The 17,884-nt window shown below is 50.5% G+C and overlaps 1 protein-coding gene across 18 annotated transcripts in view; it reads left to right on the top strand.

Annotated features, from left to right (window-relative positions):
* The window catches only part of CAMTA1 (calmodulin binding transcription activator 1), a 975,861-nt gene that overhangs the window by 309,523 nt on the left and 648,454 nt on the right, over window positions 1-17,884 (top strand). For all 18 annotated transcript variants that reach the window (XM_037985400.2, XM_037985395.2, XM_037985394.2 and 15 more), the window contains one exon: window positions 5,376-5,443. In XM_037985400.2, coding sequence (XP_037841328.2) covers window positions 5,376-5,443 — 68 coding nt within the window. The remainder of the gene's footprint in view (window positions 1-5,375; window positions 5,444-17,884) is intronic.

Genomic DNA, 17,884 nt, shown 5'->3' with positions numbered 1-17,884 from the left:
AGCACACTGTGGTGGTCCTTTCTGAAATTCAGAGCAGTGGTGCAGAATGCGAGCCTGGGAGCCATTCTGCATGGATTTGGGTTCTGGTTCTACAGGTACTGGCCATGTGACCTTAGGCAAGTCACTTAACTACTCTGTGCCTCAGTTTCCACACCTGTAAAATGGCCATGGTTCCTATTTCATAGTTTGTTATGAAGTTAAATGAGATGATCCCACTTAAGTCCTAGGGCAGTGCCTCCATCATCTTAGCACTGGTGACATTGATGGCAGCAACGACACAGATGGTAAAGTCCTTCTGCCCACAATCACCCTGAATGTGGATGGCTTTTACAGGGCTCCATGCCATTTAGCACCTAATACTTTGTGTGGTCTTCATTCTTTGGCAAATCTCTCCAAACCAGTTCCTGAGCTTTTGCAGGGCAGGCTCACCTGTGGTCTGCCCATCTGGTGAGGGAGTGGCCTGGGGAAGGACCGTGGGCTGGGAAGGCTGGGCAGCAGGGGCCTGGCATTAGATGGGTAACCCAGACATGCTCCGTCCAGCCTGGTTCGTGCGGCAGCATGGGACAGTCCCTGGCGGGTGAGTCCAGCTTTGGGGCCCAGCCAACCTGAGCACAGCAGAGACAGGAGCCTGGGCCTGGGCATCAGCTTCCTCAGAAAGGCTGCTCTCAGAGGGGCTCTGTGTGGGACGTGTCCTGGATTGGGAGAAGCAAAATTTTCCTTTGGGGGTAGAGGAGGGAGTGGTGGATGCCCACAGGTAGTTCCTACATCAGCGTGATTTCCTGGAGCTTCTGCTTGCTTGACGGAAGCTCATTAGACATGAGGTGAACCCCCCTGTCCCGAGTTTGGCCACAGAGGTGATCCCGTAACAGCGCTTGCACACACTGTCGTGCTGACTTGTCTGTACCCATCGCTCGACTGTGAGCTCTTTAACTGCTCACTTCGAAGAGGTCCTGTTCCCTTTTTGGTGTACAGTCGATGCTCGGTAAGTGTTTGTAGAGTAAACACAGAAGGCAGTAAGTGGTGCTGGGAGTTTTTCCCCTTCGGAAGCCCTGTCAGGCTGGGGTGAGTGTTGGCTGAAGGATGTCCATGAAAGTCCTCTTTGGGTGTCCCGGGTTTTGGAACAAATCACATGTTTAGAGGTTGGGATCCACTGCACCTCCCATCCTCTGGGCCACTAAGGGTCACTTGTCTTGGCATGGTCCTGGGCAGGGGCATGGATCAGGGGGCTGGCACAGCCTATTCCTCTAGATACCGGATCTCCTGAAGTTCAGGTAGATGAGCTGCTGCACGTGACAAGTGGCTTAGTAAATCCACATACTGACTTCAGCCGTGGTCTGCTCTGGTTTTGTGAAGCCAAATGGGAACTGATCGACAAACCAACAACTCTGTTACCATTCATTGTCTGCAGGCGTGAACGGTCGTTCCGATGTTACCGTTCATTGTCTGCAGGCGTGAACGGTCATTCCGATGTTAGTGTTCATTGTCTGCAGGCGTGAACGGTCATTCCGATGTTAGCGTTCATTGTCTGCAGGCGCGAACGGTCATTCCGATGTTAGCGTTCATTGTCTGCAGGCGTGCACGGTCGTTCCGATGTTAGCGTTCATTGTCTGCAGGCGTGCACGGTCGTTCCGATGTTACCCTTCATTGTCTGCAGGCGTGAACGGTCGTTCTGATGTTAGCGTTCATTGTCTGCAGGCGTGAACGGTCGTTCCGATGTTAGCGTTCGTTGTCTGCAGGCGTGAACGGTCATTCCGATGTTAGCGTTCGTTGTCTGCAGGCGTGAACGGTCATTCCGATGTTAGCGTTCGTTGTCTGCAGGCGTGAACGGTCATTCCGATGTTAGCGTTCGTTGTCTGCAGGCGTGAACGGTCATTCCGATGTTAGCGTTCGTTGTCTGCAGGCGTGAACGGTCATTCCGATGTTAGCGTTCGTTGTCTGCAGGCGTGAACGGTCGTTCCGATGTTAGCGTTCGTTGTCTGCAGGCGTGAACGGTCGTTCCGATGTTAGCGTTCGTTGTCTGCAGGCGTGAACGGTCGTTCCGATGTTACCGTTCGTTGTCTGCAGGCGTGAACGGTCGTTCCGATGTTAGCGTTCGTTGTCTGCAGGCGTGAACGGTCGTGCCGATGTTAGCGTTCGTTGTCTGCAGGCGTGAACGGTCGTTCCGATGTTAGCGTTCGTTGTCTGCAGGCGTGAACGGTCGTTCCGATGTTAGCGTTCGTTGTCTGCAGGCGTGAACGGTCGTGCCGATGTTAGCGTTCGTTGTCTGCAGGCGTGAACGGTCGTTCCGATGTTAGCGTTCGTTGTCTGCAGGCGTGAACGGTCGTTCCGACGTTACCGTTCGTTGTCTGCAGGCGAGAACGGTCGTTCCGATGTTAGCGTTCGTTGTCTGCAGGCGTGAACGGTCGTTCCGATGTTAGCGTTCGTTGTCTGCAGGCGTGAACGGTCGTTCCGATGTTAGCGTTCGTTGTCTGCAGGCGTGAACGGTCGTTCCGATGTTAGCGTTCGTTGTCTGCAGGCGGGAACCCAATGTTAGCGTTCATTGTCTGCAGGCGTGAACGGTCATTCCGATGTTAGCGTTCATTGTCTGCAGGCGTGAACGGTCGTTCCGATGTTAGCGTTCATTGTCTGCAGGCGTGAACGGTCATTCCGATGTTAGTGTTCATTGTCTGCAGGCGTGAACGGTCATTCCGACGTTAGCGTTCATTGTCTGCAGGCATGAACGGTCATTCTGATGTTAGCGTTCATTGTCTGCAGGCATGGGCATGCGGGGGTGTCCAGGGTGGTGGAGGTGACAGATGATGATTAATCCAGCAGTGGTGGCAGCCTCTGACCTGGACCATTTTGGTACCTGTGACCTCATCAGGGGCTGCTAGACAGGTGGCTCACACCACATAGATCTTTTTTTTGAGATGGAGTCTTGCTCTGTCGCCCAGGCTGGAGTGCAGTGGCATGATCTCGGCTCACTGCAAGCTCTGCCTCCCGGGTTCACGCCATTCTCCTGCCTCAGCCTCCTGAGTAGCTGGGACTACAGGCTCCCGCCACCACGCCCGGCTAATTTTTTGTATTTTTAGTAGAGACGGGGTTTCACCGTGTTAGCCAGGATGGTCTCGATCTCCTGACCTTGTGATCCGCCCGCCTCGGCCTCCCAAAGTGCTGGGATTATAGGCGTGAGCCACCATGCCCGGCCTCGTAGATCTTATAGTGATTCATGGTAGCTATTGTTTGGGACATACCTTCTGCCAGCCAGTGTAGTTAGAATGATCATTCCTTAGAACTGCCTCATGAGCTGATAGTCTCCCAGTTTCATAGGAAACTGGTCTAGACAGGTTAAGTAATGTGCTCAAGATGAGACAACTCATAAGAGGCCGAGCTGGTACCCAAAGCCAGGACACTGCTTGCTTCCGATGCATGTGCTCTTAACTGTGATACTATGTTGCCTTCCTACAGTGACATAGAGTTAATTAAATAATTGGCAAAGTTTTAGCCAGGAACTGCTGCATTTTGCTGCTTTTAAACTCTGTGTCAACTATCTTCAGTAACAGACTCTCTCTCTCTCTCACACACACACTTGTGTATACATATTTACTTCTGCCATGCACGTTTTTCCTACCCCATCCCATCCCATCCCTCCCTCCCTCCTTCCATCCATCCATCCATCCATCCATCCAACCGGCCACCTGTCTAACAAACACTTATCAGGGACTTCCTATGTGCCCCAGGACACTGTTAAGTCCAAGGGATGTGTCAGCGATAACATGTTCCGTATCCTTCTCATGCTCCAATGGGGGATGTTATCTGAGTAAACAAGCAATTAGAATGCAGAGTGATAAATCCTGCCCACTGGGGGAAGGTGCCAGTGCCACCCAGGCAAGCAGGAGGGATAACTGACGCCATCATGAATAGTTAGGGAGGGCCAGCCAGAGGAAGGATCTGTCTACAGTGAGACCTCAGGGAAAGATTTTTCTAAGGAGAGGAAATAAAACGTGAAAAGGCTCAGGGATGAGAGAACAATGTGCTGGTTGATCAGCTGCTTATTTATGATTTCTTCAGCTGCAGTCAGTGATAGAAACTTGCACAGTGAAGCAACTCTATTTTTGCTATAGGCTTCTGCTTCCCAGGTTCTTTGTCAGGTCCAGGCTTCCGGACAGAGGTGGTTTGGGCTCTGAGTTCCCAATCACTGGCTGCCTTGTGGGGGCCAGCTCCATGGTATGTGAGGCCTTGATCTCCACTCTTGGCCTGTGGCCTTTGCACTGCATGGCACCAGGACCATTTTCTATTCTCACCTGCTCTGCTTACTGGGCTTCTCTTCCTTCTCAAGGCCAAGTTTAGCATCTCTGGTCACAGGAGTCAACTCCATTATGTCCCAGCTGAAAGAGGCTGCTTGCCTCCAGGCAGAGGGGCTGCCGCCTTCCCAGGAGCCCTCTAGGAACCCCGGCTGCAGAGAGAGCTGAGGTGGAGGCCTCCCCTCTGCATTTTCCTGATAGTCAGGGCAACAGCTCTGTGTTGTGGCATCACCAGATCAAGGGAAACGTGTACTAGTCCAACCTTAATTTAACTTACAATCCCTGCCAATTTCATGTTAGCAGATCCTCTCGGAGTTGGAATTAAAGGGCCATATCATGCCTCGAGCTGGAGCAATGACTTATGTTGATGTCACTCACTGGCCTTTTATGGAAATTATTAATAAATCAGTAATTCTATCTGCAGCGATGTTGTTGTGTTTATAAATATTTAATTTACCTTCAGGTGCCCGCATTTTCCTCCTCTTTACCTTACACTCTGCTGACGTCGCTCTTCTTTTGGAAACGCCGCTCACTAGATTTATCAGTAGTGGGAGAGGTTAACTTATTTCTCCCCCTGCTTCCTCCCTGGAATATGGCTTTATCGTGTCTTTTCTTTTTAATCTTTGTGTGATTTTGGCTCAGGGGGTTGAGGATGAAGCTGAGAGGATGCGACGTCTCTTGTGACAAAGAGGAAAGATTGGTCCAGCTTCAGAAAAGGACGAAACTTTCCAATTATGGTCTATGCATCGTGGAGACTTGTTGTTGGCATGTGTTTCTCCCTCCCTAAATTAATGACATTTAGAATCTGAAATGGTGTCTGATGTCTTCCTCCCACAGAGAAATATTTTCGTCCTTGCCACCGACTCATCTTTTGAGACCCAGTGCTTTGATTACTACCGTGTGACAGGTTCAATGGAAAGGACTGAAAAAATCAAAATAGAAACAGAGTCCAAGTCGAGTGTTTCTCTAGCAGGGATGGAGTTCCAGGCCCACAAAGGAAAACAGCAGCTGGGAAACAGCAAAAACTTTCTTACCTCTCAGGATCCAACGTGAGCTAATTGTTGTTATTATCTTTTTATTCTTCTGTTTCAGGAAATTGCAGCTTATTTAATAACATTTGAGAAACACGAAGAATGGCTAACCACCTCCCCTAAGACAAGGTAATGTCCCAGATCTTGCAGTTTTTCACGTATGTACAGTAAGTGGATTGATTTGCATTGATTACCTGATTTGGCCAGTCAGTTCATGGGCAACGAGTTGAAAATGCCATGTTGTGCTGGATGGCTTTCGACACTGAGGTCTCATTCATTGACATAAGACTGTGGCAGTGAACACGATCAGATGGATTAGAAAGAGTACAAGTGCCATCCGCCAGTTGGAACTTTTCACCTGACGGCTGGATCCTTCAGCCGGGCGCTTGGAAGCCTTCAGAGGCAGGAGCCTCAGGGGAAGTTTATTTTGGGAAATTGCTTGCCTGCCACTAGTGTTCTCTAGAAACGTGCTTTGAAAAAAGAGAAACCAGCTTAACTGCCCACTTTTATCTCAACGTGTCTTACAAACTGAAAGTCAAGTTATTCTTGATTGGTGTGATTGGTGGTAAAGCGATCCTCCCAAATCAGAAGCAATGGCTAAGCTCGCAGTTTATTATGCAGTAAATGTCCTTGAACCTGCTAACTGCTACAAACACTTAGCTTCTCTCACCACTCGGGAATAGAAGGAATTGGTGAAAATAGAGCTGACCTGCGTTCCCCCAGCACCAGTGATGTTACCAACTTGTGAAGAACGGTGACGTTGGGACTTAGGGTTGATTTTTAAAAGGCAGCCTCTTTTTGTCCTCCCCAACTCTAGGTTTTTATTTTTGGAACGTTATAATCTAGAGCTTCGGAAATACATGACCACGCTCTTCCAATTGCTGTGAGTTTTCTGTTAGCAGTGACAGGGCCCAGGTGTTTATTAGCTGGCGAGGTGGTAGCTGGAGTGTGGTTTACACAGGATGCCTGGACTGCAGGCTTGAATGGAAGTGGTGGAATGTCCAGTCGGTTTCACGTTGGACAGAAGCCCCAGAGTCCCCAGGTTTGTTAGCTAGGACCAGGGAAGGGTTGGGTGTGTCCTCTGTGCCCGTGGCCCATCAGCTTGACCTGTTCATCCTTTCTGAGTCATGGGAAAGGCCATCCTTGGGAATGTTTATTCATTCTAGAAGGAATTTAAAAACATCACATTATTAGGCTTAGATACTTGCTGGTTAGCATCTTTTAGATGAGGGCGCAATCCTCCCCTTTGAAGGAGGCTAGAGGGTATTGTGGAAGGAAGGTTAGTGATTGAGGCTCCTTTCCCCAGGTAGCTCTGATTGCTTTACCTCCAGCCTGAGCGTGGGAGGAGAGTCCCTCCACAGGAGTCCCCAGTACCTCAGCCTGCTGGGACCATGGTTTTTCCTTTGCTATAAAATCAAATAGTTTATCTCAATCAGCTTTTGCTGTGATAATTCTGTGCAAGAAATGACCTGCAAGCGTAGTGACTTTAAACAACAGATCTTTATTTTCTGCTCATGGGTCTGTGGGCTGCCTGTGGCTTTGGGTTGAGGTCAGGTCTGCTGTGTCCATCATTTTGCTGTGGGACCTAGGCTGAGGAAGCCCCCTCTGCCTGGGAAATTTGCCTCTCCCAGAGGAGCACAGAGGCTCATAAGCCCAAGGCAGTTGATGCAGGTGCAGTTAAAATTCCTGCTCAGATATGGCATCATATGTCATGCCTGCGGATAAATCCACTGGCCAAAGCAAGTCCCCTGGCCAAGCCCAGTAAGAATGGGGCTGGGAAGGACATCCCTCCACAGAGTCGGGGCAGGGGTGGACAGTGGAGAGGATGGGAATACAGTGCACTATTTGGTGAATACGGCCAAACACCAATAGAGCCGGACGCCCGCATCTCCTCTTTCTTCTGCGGCATCTTCTTGGAGGACATCATTCTCAAACTTGAGCAGGCATCAGAATCAGCTGCGGGCTCATTAAAATGTGGGCCCCAACCCAAGGTTTCTGATTCAGCAGGTGCGGTGGGGAGCGGGGGCCGGGGTGGGTGCTGAGCATGTGTTATTTCTAACAAGTTCCCAGGCAGTAGGATGTGGCTGGTCTGGGATTGCACTTTGAGGACCACTGGCCTGGTTTTCTCGGGGAGAAGCAGGTTCATCTGATTTCTGCCTCTGGACTATTTCCTGACTCTCACGGGTGGCCCTCATCTCAAGCAGCCACCAGCGTCTCCATGCGCCCTTCACTCTCTGCTGAAACACTCCTTAAATCTAAGTGGAAAGAGAAGAGCTCCTCCTCAGCCAGAGAGGGAGCTTCTCTGGAACGCGTCCCGGGCCAGACATCTGATTTCAGATATGCAGACGTGTGCTGGGTTTCAGCCACCCTTTGATGGCAGAACAGTAGAACATTTCAAGGCAGTGGTTTTACCTTGAGTTTCAGCCTTTGGAGTTTGGGTTACAGTTGAAAAGGGGATGTCACTCAGGGTCATGCCTGACTCATGTGACTTTCTGGGGTATACATAGAGACAAGAGACCCACCCCGAGGCACAGGGGTGCGCCTGACAGAAGAAGGAAGGCGGGTTTCAGATGTGGTCAAATCCGGGTTTGAGCCCTGGCTCTGTCACTCAGTGGCTTTGTGACTGTGAAAAGGTCATCTTAGCTCCTTTAAAAGCCCTGTGTTTTCTTCTTCATATAGAAAACGGAGTCGACGTTGATCCCGTCCTTGCTGGGTCACAGTGAGGATTGAATGTGGTCATGTTTCTGATTCTGCTTCGCATGCCGTGTGGGTCTGTCCGTGCACGGTGTCACTGTGCCTCTTATCTGTGGGGCAGTCCCCAGCCTGCTGGAGGCTTTGACGTCGGCAGGCATCTGCCAGGATTTCTCCGGGCTTTGGAAGGACGAATTTCTCTCCTAAAGGCAGAGGGTGAAGACGGAAGGTTTCCTATTAGTATTAAAATATCCACTCGATGTTTACACTTGAAAGCTTCTTGTCCCAGGAGAAGCAAAACTTGCTGTGGTTGTTCAAGGACCTTCCTAAATTAGTGGTTGAGTTGTGTTTGGATCCCCACCCCCACCCCATCTCTAGTATTGAAATTAATTGGTGCAGTTAACTGCTGAGTTCATACAAACTGGCCTCCTGGTACTAAGGAATTAATGACACCAATACTCTGCTGAACGAGAAGGCAATACAACTTCTGTTTGCCGCCGCCGCCGCCGCCGCCGCCACTGCTAATTTCATTTTAGAAAATTAATAAAAATGAATTGCACCACTGACATTTATAGAGTTTCCTAATAAAATGATACATTGTTTGTGTGGAGGAATCCCTATTAAATTAATTGTTGTAATCAGTTCACATATAGATGTTGGTATAGGAGCTGCAGAGGGCCCCCTGCTTGTCTGTGTGGCTTGCTGCCGGCTGGGGGTTATAAATATAGTCCTCGCTCAGATACTGCCCTAATTACAGAGAAGGCCCCGGGAGCCCCAGCTCACCTATTTAATAATGAGGTGTGCTACACAGAGGCTCCCGGGGCTGGGGACCCCAGGGGCAGCCACGGTATCACAACAGAGCTGAATGCCTCCTGTTCAAACAGCCTGTATTGTACTCTCAGCAACTGGGACCTCCGGTTTGAAAAATCACCCTGAGGGACGTGTTTATTTGGCACTTGCTGTGTGCTCAGTGTGATAATAATACCATTTGGAGACCCCAGGGAACTTCATGCTCCCCACCCTGCCAGGTGAATTGAGAATCTTGGAACGAAGAGTGTCCTCCCCCTGTCTAGAATGTTCTCCCAGCTCCTCCTGCAGGCCTTGACTGGGTGTCCCTTTCTCAGGGAGGTGTCCCTGACCGTGCAGTTTAAAGTCTCGCTCCCGGCCCCACCCAGCTAGCCCCCTTTCCTCCTTTCTTGTTTTCCGTTTATCTGGAGCACTCATCGCCTTCTGACACACTGTGTCTGTCACGATTGCCTTGCCTAATTTATGTATTCGTTACTTGACCCACTCCAAAGTGTTAGCACCAAGGGGAGAGGGATTTTTAGTGGGGCTTGTTCATGAGGCGCCGCCAGGGCCTAGAACAGTATGGACACCTCCCAGACCCTCAAGAAATATCCATAAAATGAACAAAAGTGATGTAGAAAGGTGAGCCTGATTGTAGTGAAGAAAGGGACCTGGGTTTTCTCCACTTCAGTTTTCCGGGTATTTCTAGTCCCAGGATTGTCTGGTTGAGCCAGCAGTGTGCTCTCGGGCACCGCCCATGGGCTGGATGCTGTGCTTTGAAACCCTTCTGGCAGCTCTGCCAGGTATAGAGGGTGTGTGCCCTCCTGGGCCTGCATGGTGAGTCCGTGCTAGAACTGGAACTTGAACCCAGGGTGATCTCACTGCAAAGCCCATAACCTTCGCTTTTATGTGTGTGAAGGTTCCCGGGGAGCCCATCAATAGCTCCTCTATTCCTCTCCGCCTCTCACTGCCATGAATTCCAAACCAACCAGGAAAACCAGGCTCCAGGCAAAGGTTCCCTTTGTCAGGAAGCGTGGCTCATACGTGCCAGCCAGGAGGGCATTCTACACTGTCCCCCAAGTAGGAGTTAGCCCCCCAGTCACAGGCAGTGTGGGAGAGCTGCACCCCACTGCAGGGGAGCAGGTCCCTTTCACCAGAGGGCAGGGAGCAGGGCTGAGCCCAGTATAGGCAGGCAGCTGCAACACTGAGCAATCCCTATTATTTATTCCTCCTCCCCTGGGAAATACGCAACCTTCCCTGGAAGCCAGGGACACACAAACTCAAGATTGAAGTAAGAGCATATCCTTCCCAGGACTCCTGTTTATACCAGTTAGAAAGAGGCTGGAAAAGCTGTTAATTATCTAATTAATTAATTAGATTGATATAGATAGCACCTTAACATGGAAGCACTAAGGGTCTAGTAATAGAATTTTCCTGTAATGAACACTAAATGCTTTTTGGTCAATAAGCAAATAAAACAGCCAAGTAGAAGGAGGAGGTCTAGAAGGAAAGGAGAAAAGTGAGTCCTGAGTTTCAAAGACTCCAGTGGCTCGGAGAGAGCTTCCACTCTCCTCCTCCTGGTTTCCTGACCCCATCCGTCCATTCTGGCTTCAAGTGCTCCAGATCTTTCCCTGCCCTGATGGCGGTGGACACCAAACTGTGATCCTCTGCTCTTTCGTCCCACATTCTCCCTTGTGGGGTTCCCAGGACTCCCTGGCTCCATGGTCTGACTGTCAAGTCTCTGTGGATCTTTCCCCACATCCGACTCTGTCTCCCTGGCACCTGCATGCCGTGTTATGATCTCCAACTCGCCATCTTCCCCCCTCCTTCCCTGACCCCCACTCTGCTTTCCATCTTCTGACTTCCCTGGTTCTAGAAGAGCCACCTCATTTGTGGAGATGCCAGAGCACACAACGTGGACTCCAGGTGGCTTCTCTTTCTCCTTTGTCCCCTGCATCTCATTAGCCACCAACTCTGCCAGTGTTTCCAACTATAATTCACATCCTCATTTTCTTATGTTTCCCCTTCAGGATCAGCTGTGTCCTCACTGCCACTGTCACGCTTGGAGTATTGAAATATCTCCTACTAGGTTTCCTTCTCTAAGTCGAACTCCTCCTCCCCATTGGTTTTCCTGAAATACTGCTTTGATTCCATTGTTATTCTCCTTGGAAGCCTCAGAGACTTCCTGTGAGCTGAGGCCAACTCTCCAGTGATGTCTTTAAGGCCGTTCTTCTGTCTTAACCCACCCTTTTCTGTTTATTTTCCTTGACCTCCCACCTCCAGGTACTGCTACAGTTGGGGAGCGGCTGGCTGCTCTCCGAACATCTTTCTTGTCCTCCACTTTGGCCTCCACTTGGCATTGCCCTCACCTCAAATGCCCTCATGTCCAATCTGGTCTGCCTCTTCCTGGGAGCCTTCCCCAAACTCATCGACTCAGGGCGAGTCCTCTTCCCTTCCTGCTCCCATAACTGCACGTGCTTTATCGTCAGTTGTTTGCCAGTTCAGCTGTCTTCCCCAGTGGGGTGGTGCGTTCCCCAAGGACAAAGTCATGCTGTCCCTTTTATCTCTTCACAGCCTGTGTGCAGGGAGGCCAGGGCTTTGATGGGGTGGAGTGGGGGCTGGACAGAGTGTGGACTCTGCACAGAAGCAAGTTTGCCCAAGAGGCAGAGTGCCAGTGCCTGCCATCCATGGGGTTCTTTGTCCTAGACAGCCCTTAGGGTCCCAGCGTGGTACCAGCCTGTGAGCAGAGACCTCTGCCTAGAAAGCCCGTGTTATCAGGCCCCAGGCTGGTCCTGGTGCAGGGGGGCTTGTCTTTGTTCAGTCCCACTGTGAGACCCCTGGCAGTGACCTGTTGGCCACCTTTAAGGCATCTGCTCTTTAGGACAGAGGACTTTTCTAAGGAAGCCCCTATTCCTGGGAAGGCTGCTCGAGTGACCGGAATAGAATTGCAAAAATCATTTAAAAATTCCCAGAGCTGAAAAGAAATGCAATTCTGACACCTGCTGCAACCTGGATGAAGCCTGAAGCCGTTATGCTCAGTGAATCAGTCGGATGCAAAGGGCCACACATTGTGTGATCTGCTAACTGAGGGATCTAGAGTAGTCTGCTCTGGAGATGGAAAGTAGATGGTGGTTTCCAAGGGCTGGGGTGGAGGGAGGGAGAAATGGGAGTTAGTCTTCAATGGGCATAGCGTTTCAGCTGGGAAGACGGGTGGTGGTGATGATGGTGGCAGAGTAATGTGAATGTGCTTAATGCCATTCAAAATGGTGAAAATGGTAAATTTTATGTTACATATATTTTACCACAGTGAAAAAAAATTCCCAGAGTTGCCTCTGTAGCTTTTCCTCAGGTGTTCAGCTGGGCAGGGTTGGCTGGGGTGGATGAATCGTGTGTGTGTGTGTGTGTGCGCGCGCGCGCATGCCCAGGGGGTGCTGTTGGTGGCCAGAGTTCGGGAGGGCAGTTTTAGACTCAGAGCATTTTAGGACTCTGTACTTTGGGACTATGCAGGAAAATGGAAACTGGGTCGGCAGTGGTTTCCACGTGGTAACCTTTGCATTATGCTGAACCGGGGACCTACTTCAAATTAACACAGAGACGTGTCACGTTAGGTGCGTTTCAGCATTTGCATAATGTGTCGCAGATTCTTGGCCAAGGCCATCGTTGGCCAAAGGGCAACTGCAGGGCGAGGAAGTTGGCGGGTGCCACGTCTGTCAGAGCTCCCAGGGAGCCTCCTGCCCGAGGACTTCCTCGCAGGGTACCTGTCACGTACTTTTCATTTATTTCCGGGCTGAGGCGGGGAATGAGCTGTGGCCTGTATCCTGATGGAGTGTCTGGCAGTGTCTCCACAGTGGTAGGGAAGTCCCCAGTCTCTGCATGGAAATAGGTCTGCCCTGAATTCCAGTTATCTTTATCCTAGTTAATCCCAGAATACAACATGTCAAAGCAGGGGCAACCCACGGAGGCCACTTCCTCACATCCCCTCCGTGTCCAGGAAGTTGCCCACGGTGGGGGCGCTGATGGCTTGGTGGGGGACTGTCACACATGCTGGGCTCCTGATCAGAGGACACGCGAGCCTCATGTGACCTCAGTGGGCTTAGCTACGTGTTGAAATGGCAGCACCAGCCCAGGGCTCATGTTCCTGGCACAAAGAGCTGAGGGTTGACCTCCATCCCACCCCTCCTCACTTCTTGGGGCCAGGAGTGCAAGTGTCCAGTGTCCTGGAGGAGCCAAGAGGGAAGTATTGATGTTTGTGTCTCTGATTCCTCCCTGGGTTAGACAGCTACCAACCTGTGGCTCCTGCCCACCCCACCCCACCCCCTTTTTAAAAAATTTTGATATGGAGTTTCACCATCAGCCAGGCTGGAGTGCAGTGGTGTGATCTCGGCTCACTGCAACCTCCGCCTCCTAGGTTCAAGTGATTCTCCTGCCTCGGTCTCCTGAGCAGCTGGGATTACAGGTGCCCGCCGCCACTCCTGGCTAATTTTTGTATTTTTAGTAGAGACGACGTTTCACCCTGTTGGCCAGGCTGCTCTCGAACTCGTGGCCTCAAGTGATCTGCCCGCCTCGGCCTCCCAAAGTGCTGGGATTACAGGCGTGAGTCAGAGCGCCCGGCTGCCCCTTCTTTTATTTTTATAAAAATTATACGTGTACATAGTTTAGTATGTCACGTGGCCCTAAAAAACTTGTAAGGAAAGATAGCAGCCTCTGCCCTACAGCTCAATCCTGTTTCCCAGGGGCGGCTGCCCTCCGGTCTTTTGGTTCTGATATTTACCTCCAGATTTCTAAATATGTTGACTCTGCTGTTTCTTGATTTGTCAATTTTAGATGTCATCTTCCGGCTTCCTCAGATGCTGACTGAGGATTTAGCTTTCTTGCTGTGTGCACTGCCTGGCTCTTCCTTACCTGGGGAGGGGCTGGTTAATGGAGGAGCCAGCTTTCTGTTGGTAACTCTGAGGTTCTGCATCTCTACATTTTTTCTCTGGAGCCATCTGGGTTCTCCTGAGAAGGACTGGTCAATGTGCTGCCTAGTTTGAGCTGGCCTGGCTGCTAGCGGTCTGGGAGGGCCAGGCAGGGCAAGGGGCTGGGAATGTCAGCATTCGGTATGAGAGCTATTACTTCATTCTCCCAGTTTCTTGTTTCTTAGTTCTCCCAGTTTCCGTGTTTCTTGCCTCTCTTCTGCTGTTTCCGAGTTTGGAGTCTTTCCAGACTCCAGCTCTTCAGAGAATCAGTGTGTCTCCCACTGGGGCAGAGGCCAGGGGGTGGTCGCCTGTCTGCTCAGTGTAGACATAGGACCCTGGGAGGGTCTACTGCCCCCTACACAGATGTGCGAGCTCCCTCTGCTTCCCACCCCAGTCCTAACTTCTGCCTTCCGTGGCACCTGCTGCTTCCAATTCACGAGTCTTCCGGGGGCTTGGCAGGCGGGTTAGTGTGTTGGTCCTGAGGTCCACCGCACGGCACTCGGATTTTCGCTTCCTAGATTCGGCTGTGTCAGTTACCAACCCTGCATCTGCTTCCCGTCTCTCCAGAATGTGTTGGCGTCTCTTATCCACGCTCGTCTCTGTTCCCCTTGGCTTTCTCCTTGTGGATTTATACTTGTTTTCATTCCTTTACTGCCATTGGCGAGGACGAGCGATGCTTAGTCCTCCCTGTGAGCCCTGTTTCTTCCTCACTGGCCTTCTCCCAGAGTCGTGCCGAGTGGGGACCTGCTCCCCTTGTTGTCTCATCCTTCCCCTCTCTCCTCTTCGTTTCCTGCTCACTCTCAAGCTAACTTGCGGTTTCACTCTCTTGCTTTTTTCTCTTTTTCCAAGTCTTTTTCAGTCTGCAGAAAGAAATGCCTCAAAGTGCAGTTTGGAGGTTTCTAAGTGCGCAGCTGCTCAGGGCTGGGAAATCCTGCTGCTGACACGCACACATGCTTCTTGTGTGCGAGGCCCCAGGTGTGCAGCCCGACCCACGCCAAAGCCCCGTTTGGCCTCCTCTCCACCTTCTTAATGCACCACTCTTAGTTTAGAGCCTTTCCTGGCATTGGCACAGGGGCGTGGTGTGGCCTCTCCCTGAGCAGAATTTCAGGGATCTTGGGGATGGCCAAGGCCATCCATTATGTTGTGCATGTCCCCTGACAGTGGGATCTCGATGGCTTTTATTTTTACATGGTTCTGCATGTGTCTTCTTTGGATTATACTGGGACAAAAGCCTTCACGGCAGGGGCTTCGTGCCAGGGTGCCTGTGATGCATGTTGGGGTGCTGGGGCACCCCAACAGGAGATTGCCCGCCCAGGGTGACACCTGCCGGCATCGCTAAGCAGGACACTCTGGCAGTGATGAATACTTCTGAGAATAGAAAAGCCCCTGGCACTGTGCTCACACCGATCGATAGGTATTTGCATGCCCTGTCTGTGTCCATTGATGGTCATTTTATTTTGTTTCTGGCACCCCCCAGTTTATTCTTAGCATCTTCAGCCCCCTCTCCTGGGTTTGGAAAGTTAGGATTGCCTGGCATTTCTGTCATGGGCATGGATTGGCATCTGTGGTGTTTCCTCTGGATCAATTCTGATGCCCACGGAAAGGGAAAGGGAGCTGGCCTGCAGGCCTTGTGGCATTGCGAGGTGGGAAGGCAAGTTCTCGGAATAAAGGACTTTTTGCAATTCATAAGTTTCTGTGTAATGAGTAATCACCAGATCATCTGGGTGTTCTGGGCTGGAGATTCTCCCCCTGTGCTGTTTGGCTAGGAGGTATTACTGTCTTTGCTATTCTTAGATTTTCCACAGTCCTTCATTATGGAGCTTTCTAAAAAAATTAAAAATAAACTAAAAACAAAGGAAGGAAATCTTTTCTGGTTCTCCAACTCTACTGCATATCCCACTTTCGCTTGAGCTTTTGCTTTATGTGGTGTGTGTGTGCTTATACACATATGTACACACATACACAGCATACATGTAGACACCTGCGTGTGCTGAGGCACATACAGACACAGAACCATACACATGCACATAGATACACAACTACACACATGTACACATGACACGTACATAAACAAATTTGCAACACACAACAGGTGTACACACAGCACAGAAACAATTACACATGTACACACATAGGCACATACACACATATGCATGTGCCCAGGCAATACAGACAGCATATACATGCATGTATACACACAACCACACACGTACACACATGTACCCACAACACATATGTACAAGCAAATATTCAACACATGCATGCAGCACAGAAATACACATACACATACATACAAGTACACACATGCATAAATACACAATACACATATGCACTGCTTCCTGTATTGGTCATTGTTCTCTTGTAAGAAGTCTCTGGGAAAATTTTTCTTTTGTTCATTATGTGTCTTAGGGAGATGAAATTTTTTGGTAGAGGAAATTTTCTCCTCAAAGAAAAAATTAATTTTTCTATACTGGCTACTCCTGACCTCACCTGGCAGGGAATTTATTGTTAATTAAGCTGTTTAGTTGAGGTGACTCTTGGGGGGAAGAGGGAGCAAGAGTCCAGACCAGGGCAGCCACGTCCGGGAGGGGAGGGTCCTGCTCTGCTGAGGACAGGGGAGCTCGCTGAAGCGTTGGTGGCTGGCGTTGTGACTTCCCATCACTCCCTCCACCGGGATCATCTGTAGGAATTCAGGATCTGAGCTTTTTCTTTTGGCCTTCACCTGCGGTGGAATTGAATTTGCAGCTGGTGCCTAGGCCGAGGGATCAGAGAAATCAGCCCACTGTTAGGTTTGGAGAACGATGTTGAGGCAGGTGATGAAATTATGGAAGAACAAATGTATGCGCAAGGCTGGAGGAGGGAAAACAGATGAGACGCTTCAGCTTCTTCCTAGGAGCACAGGCTGCACCGTGAAATGTGCCATTTCCACATATTTTCACACCGAACATCCACGGCCCTTCCGCCTCCAGTGTCATGGGCTCACTCTAATTAATTCAGTTCACCAGTGTTGGGCCATGCTGCCCTTCTGAAGCTGGGGGTTGACAGAGCTGTGTTTGGGGAATGGGTGTCATCTTCTCCCTGGGTTATGAGCGAGCCCTTTTATTCCTGAGCTGCATGACACCGAACCGTCACCTTCTTTAGTTGTTGGTTGGCACCCACTCTTCTCTTTACTCGGTGAATACTTTCCAACTGCGCCTGTATGCCAGGCGTTGTGCTGGGCATTGGGACATAATGGTGACCAGGACAGATCATTTATAAGAATTGCAACTTTGAGGAGTGCTACAAGGGTCAAGTGCAGGGAGAGGCTGCCCCTCTAGTGCATGGGGTGGGGGAGGTTGGGCTGACTTCCAGATGGGCTGCTGGGTGCAGTGGGGGTTCCTGGCGGGGTGGGGGTACCCTTGAACAGGGTACCTAGCTGAGTAGCAATTATTAACACCCTTGCCTGGTTGCCCTGGGGATGGAGAATGAACTGGAAGTCCAAGGGTGAAAGTAGAAAGAATCCGGGAGTGCTCACATGCCAATGTAGATGCCATTTTCCGGATGGGAGAACTGAGGCACCGTCTGTCTGAGATGCACATATACACACAGCTACACACATGTACACACAACACACATGCACAAGCAAATATTCAACACATCATGCAGCACAGAAACACACATACGCACATATACATATAAACACAGGTACACACATGCATAAATACACAATACACACACACACACACACACACACACACACACACACACCCCTCCCTGTATTGGTCACTGTTCTCCTGTAAGAAGTCTCTGGGAAAATTTTTGACTTATCCTTGTCCCGTTAGCTGCTATCAGCAAAGACGCAGTGGGGTCTGACCTGAGTGTGGAGAGCCGGGGAGCTCTGGGGGAACTGGATCCCCAGAGGCTCCAAGCACCATTCGGTTCCCCTTGAATGCCAGCTGCTCAGATATGGCTGAAGTCAGACCCACCTGGCTTAGCGTCCCCTGGCACTGTGCCCCTTTTAAACTTTCTCCCACTTCCATCTCTGTGTGCTCAGCCCCTCCCCTTCCAATCAGGCTGTCACCTGAGGCGTCAGGAGAGGACGTGGTCTCCAGGGACAAGGGGGTCGTGCTGGCAGCTTCACATCACAGGCTCATTT

This window comes from Chlorocebus sabaeus, chromosome 20 (genome assembly GCF_047675955.1).
Source record: "Chlorocebus sabaeus isolate Y175 chromosome 20, mChlSab1.0.hap1, whole genome shotgun sequence".
Classification (NCBI taxonomy): domain Eukaryota; kingdom Metazoa; phylum Chordata; class Mammalia; order Primates; family Cercopithecidae; genus Chlorocebus; species Chlorocebus sabaeus.
This window is presented reverse-complemented; position numbering and strand designations above follow the sequence as displayed.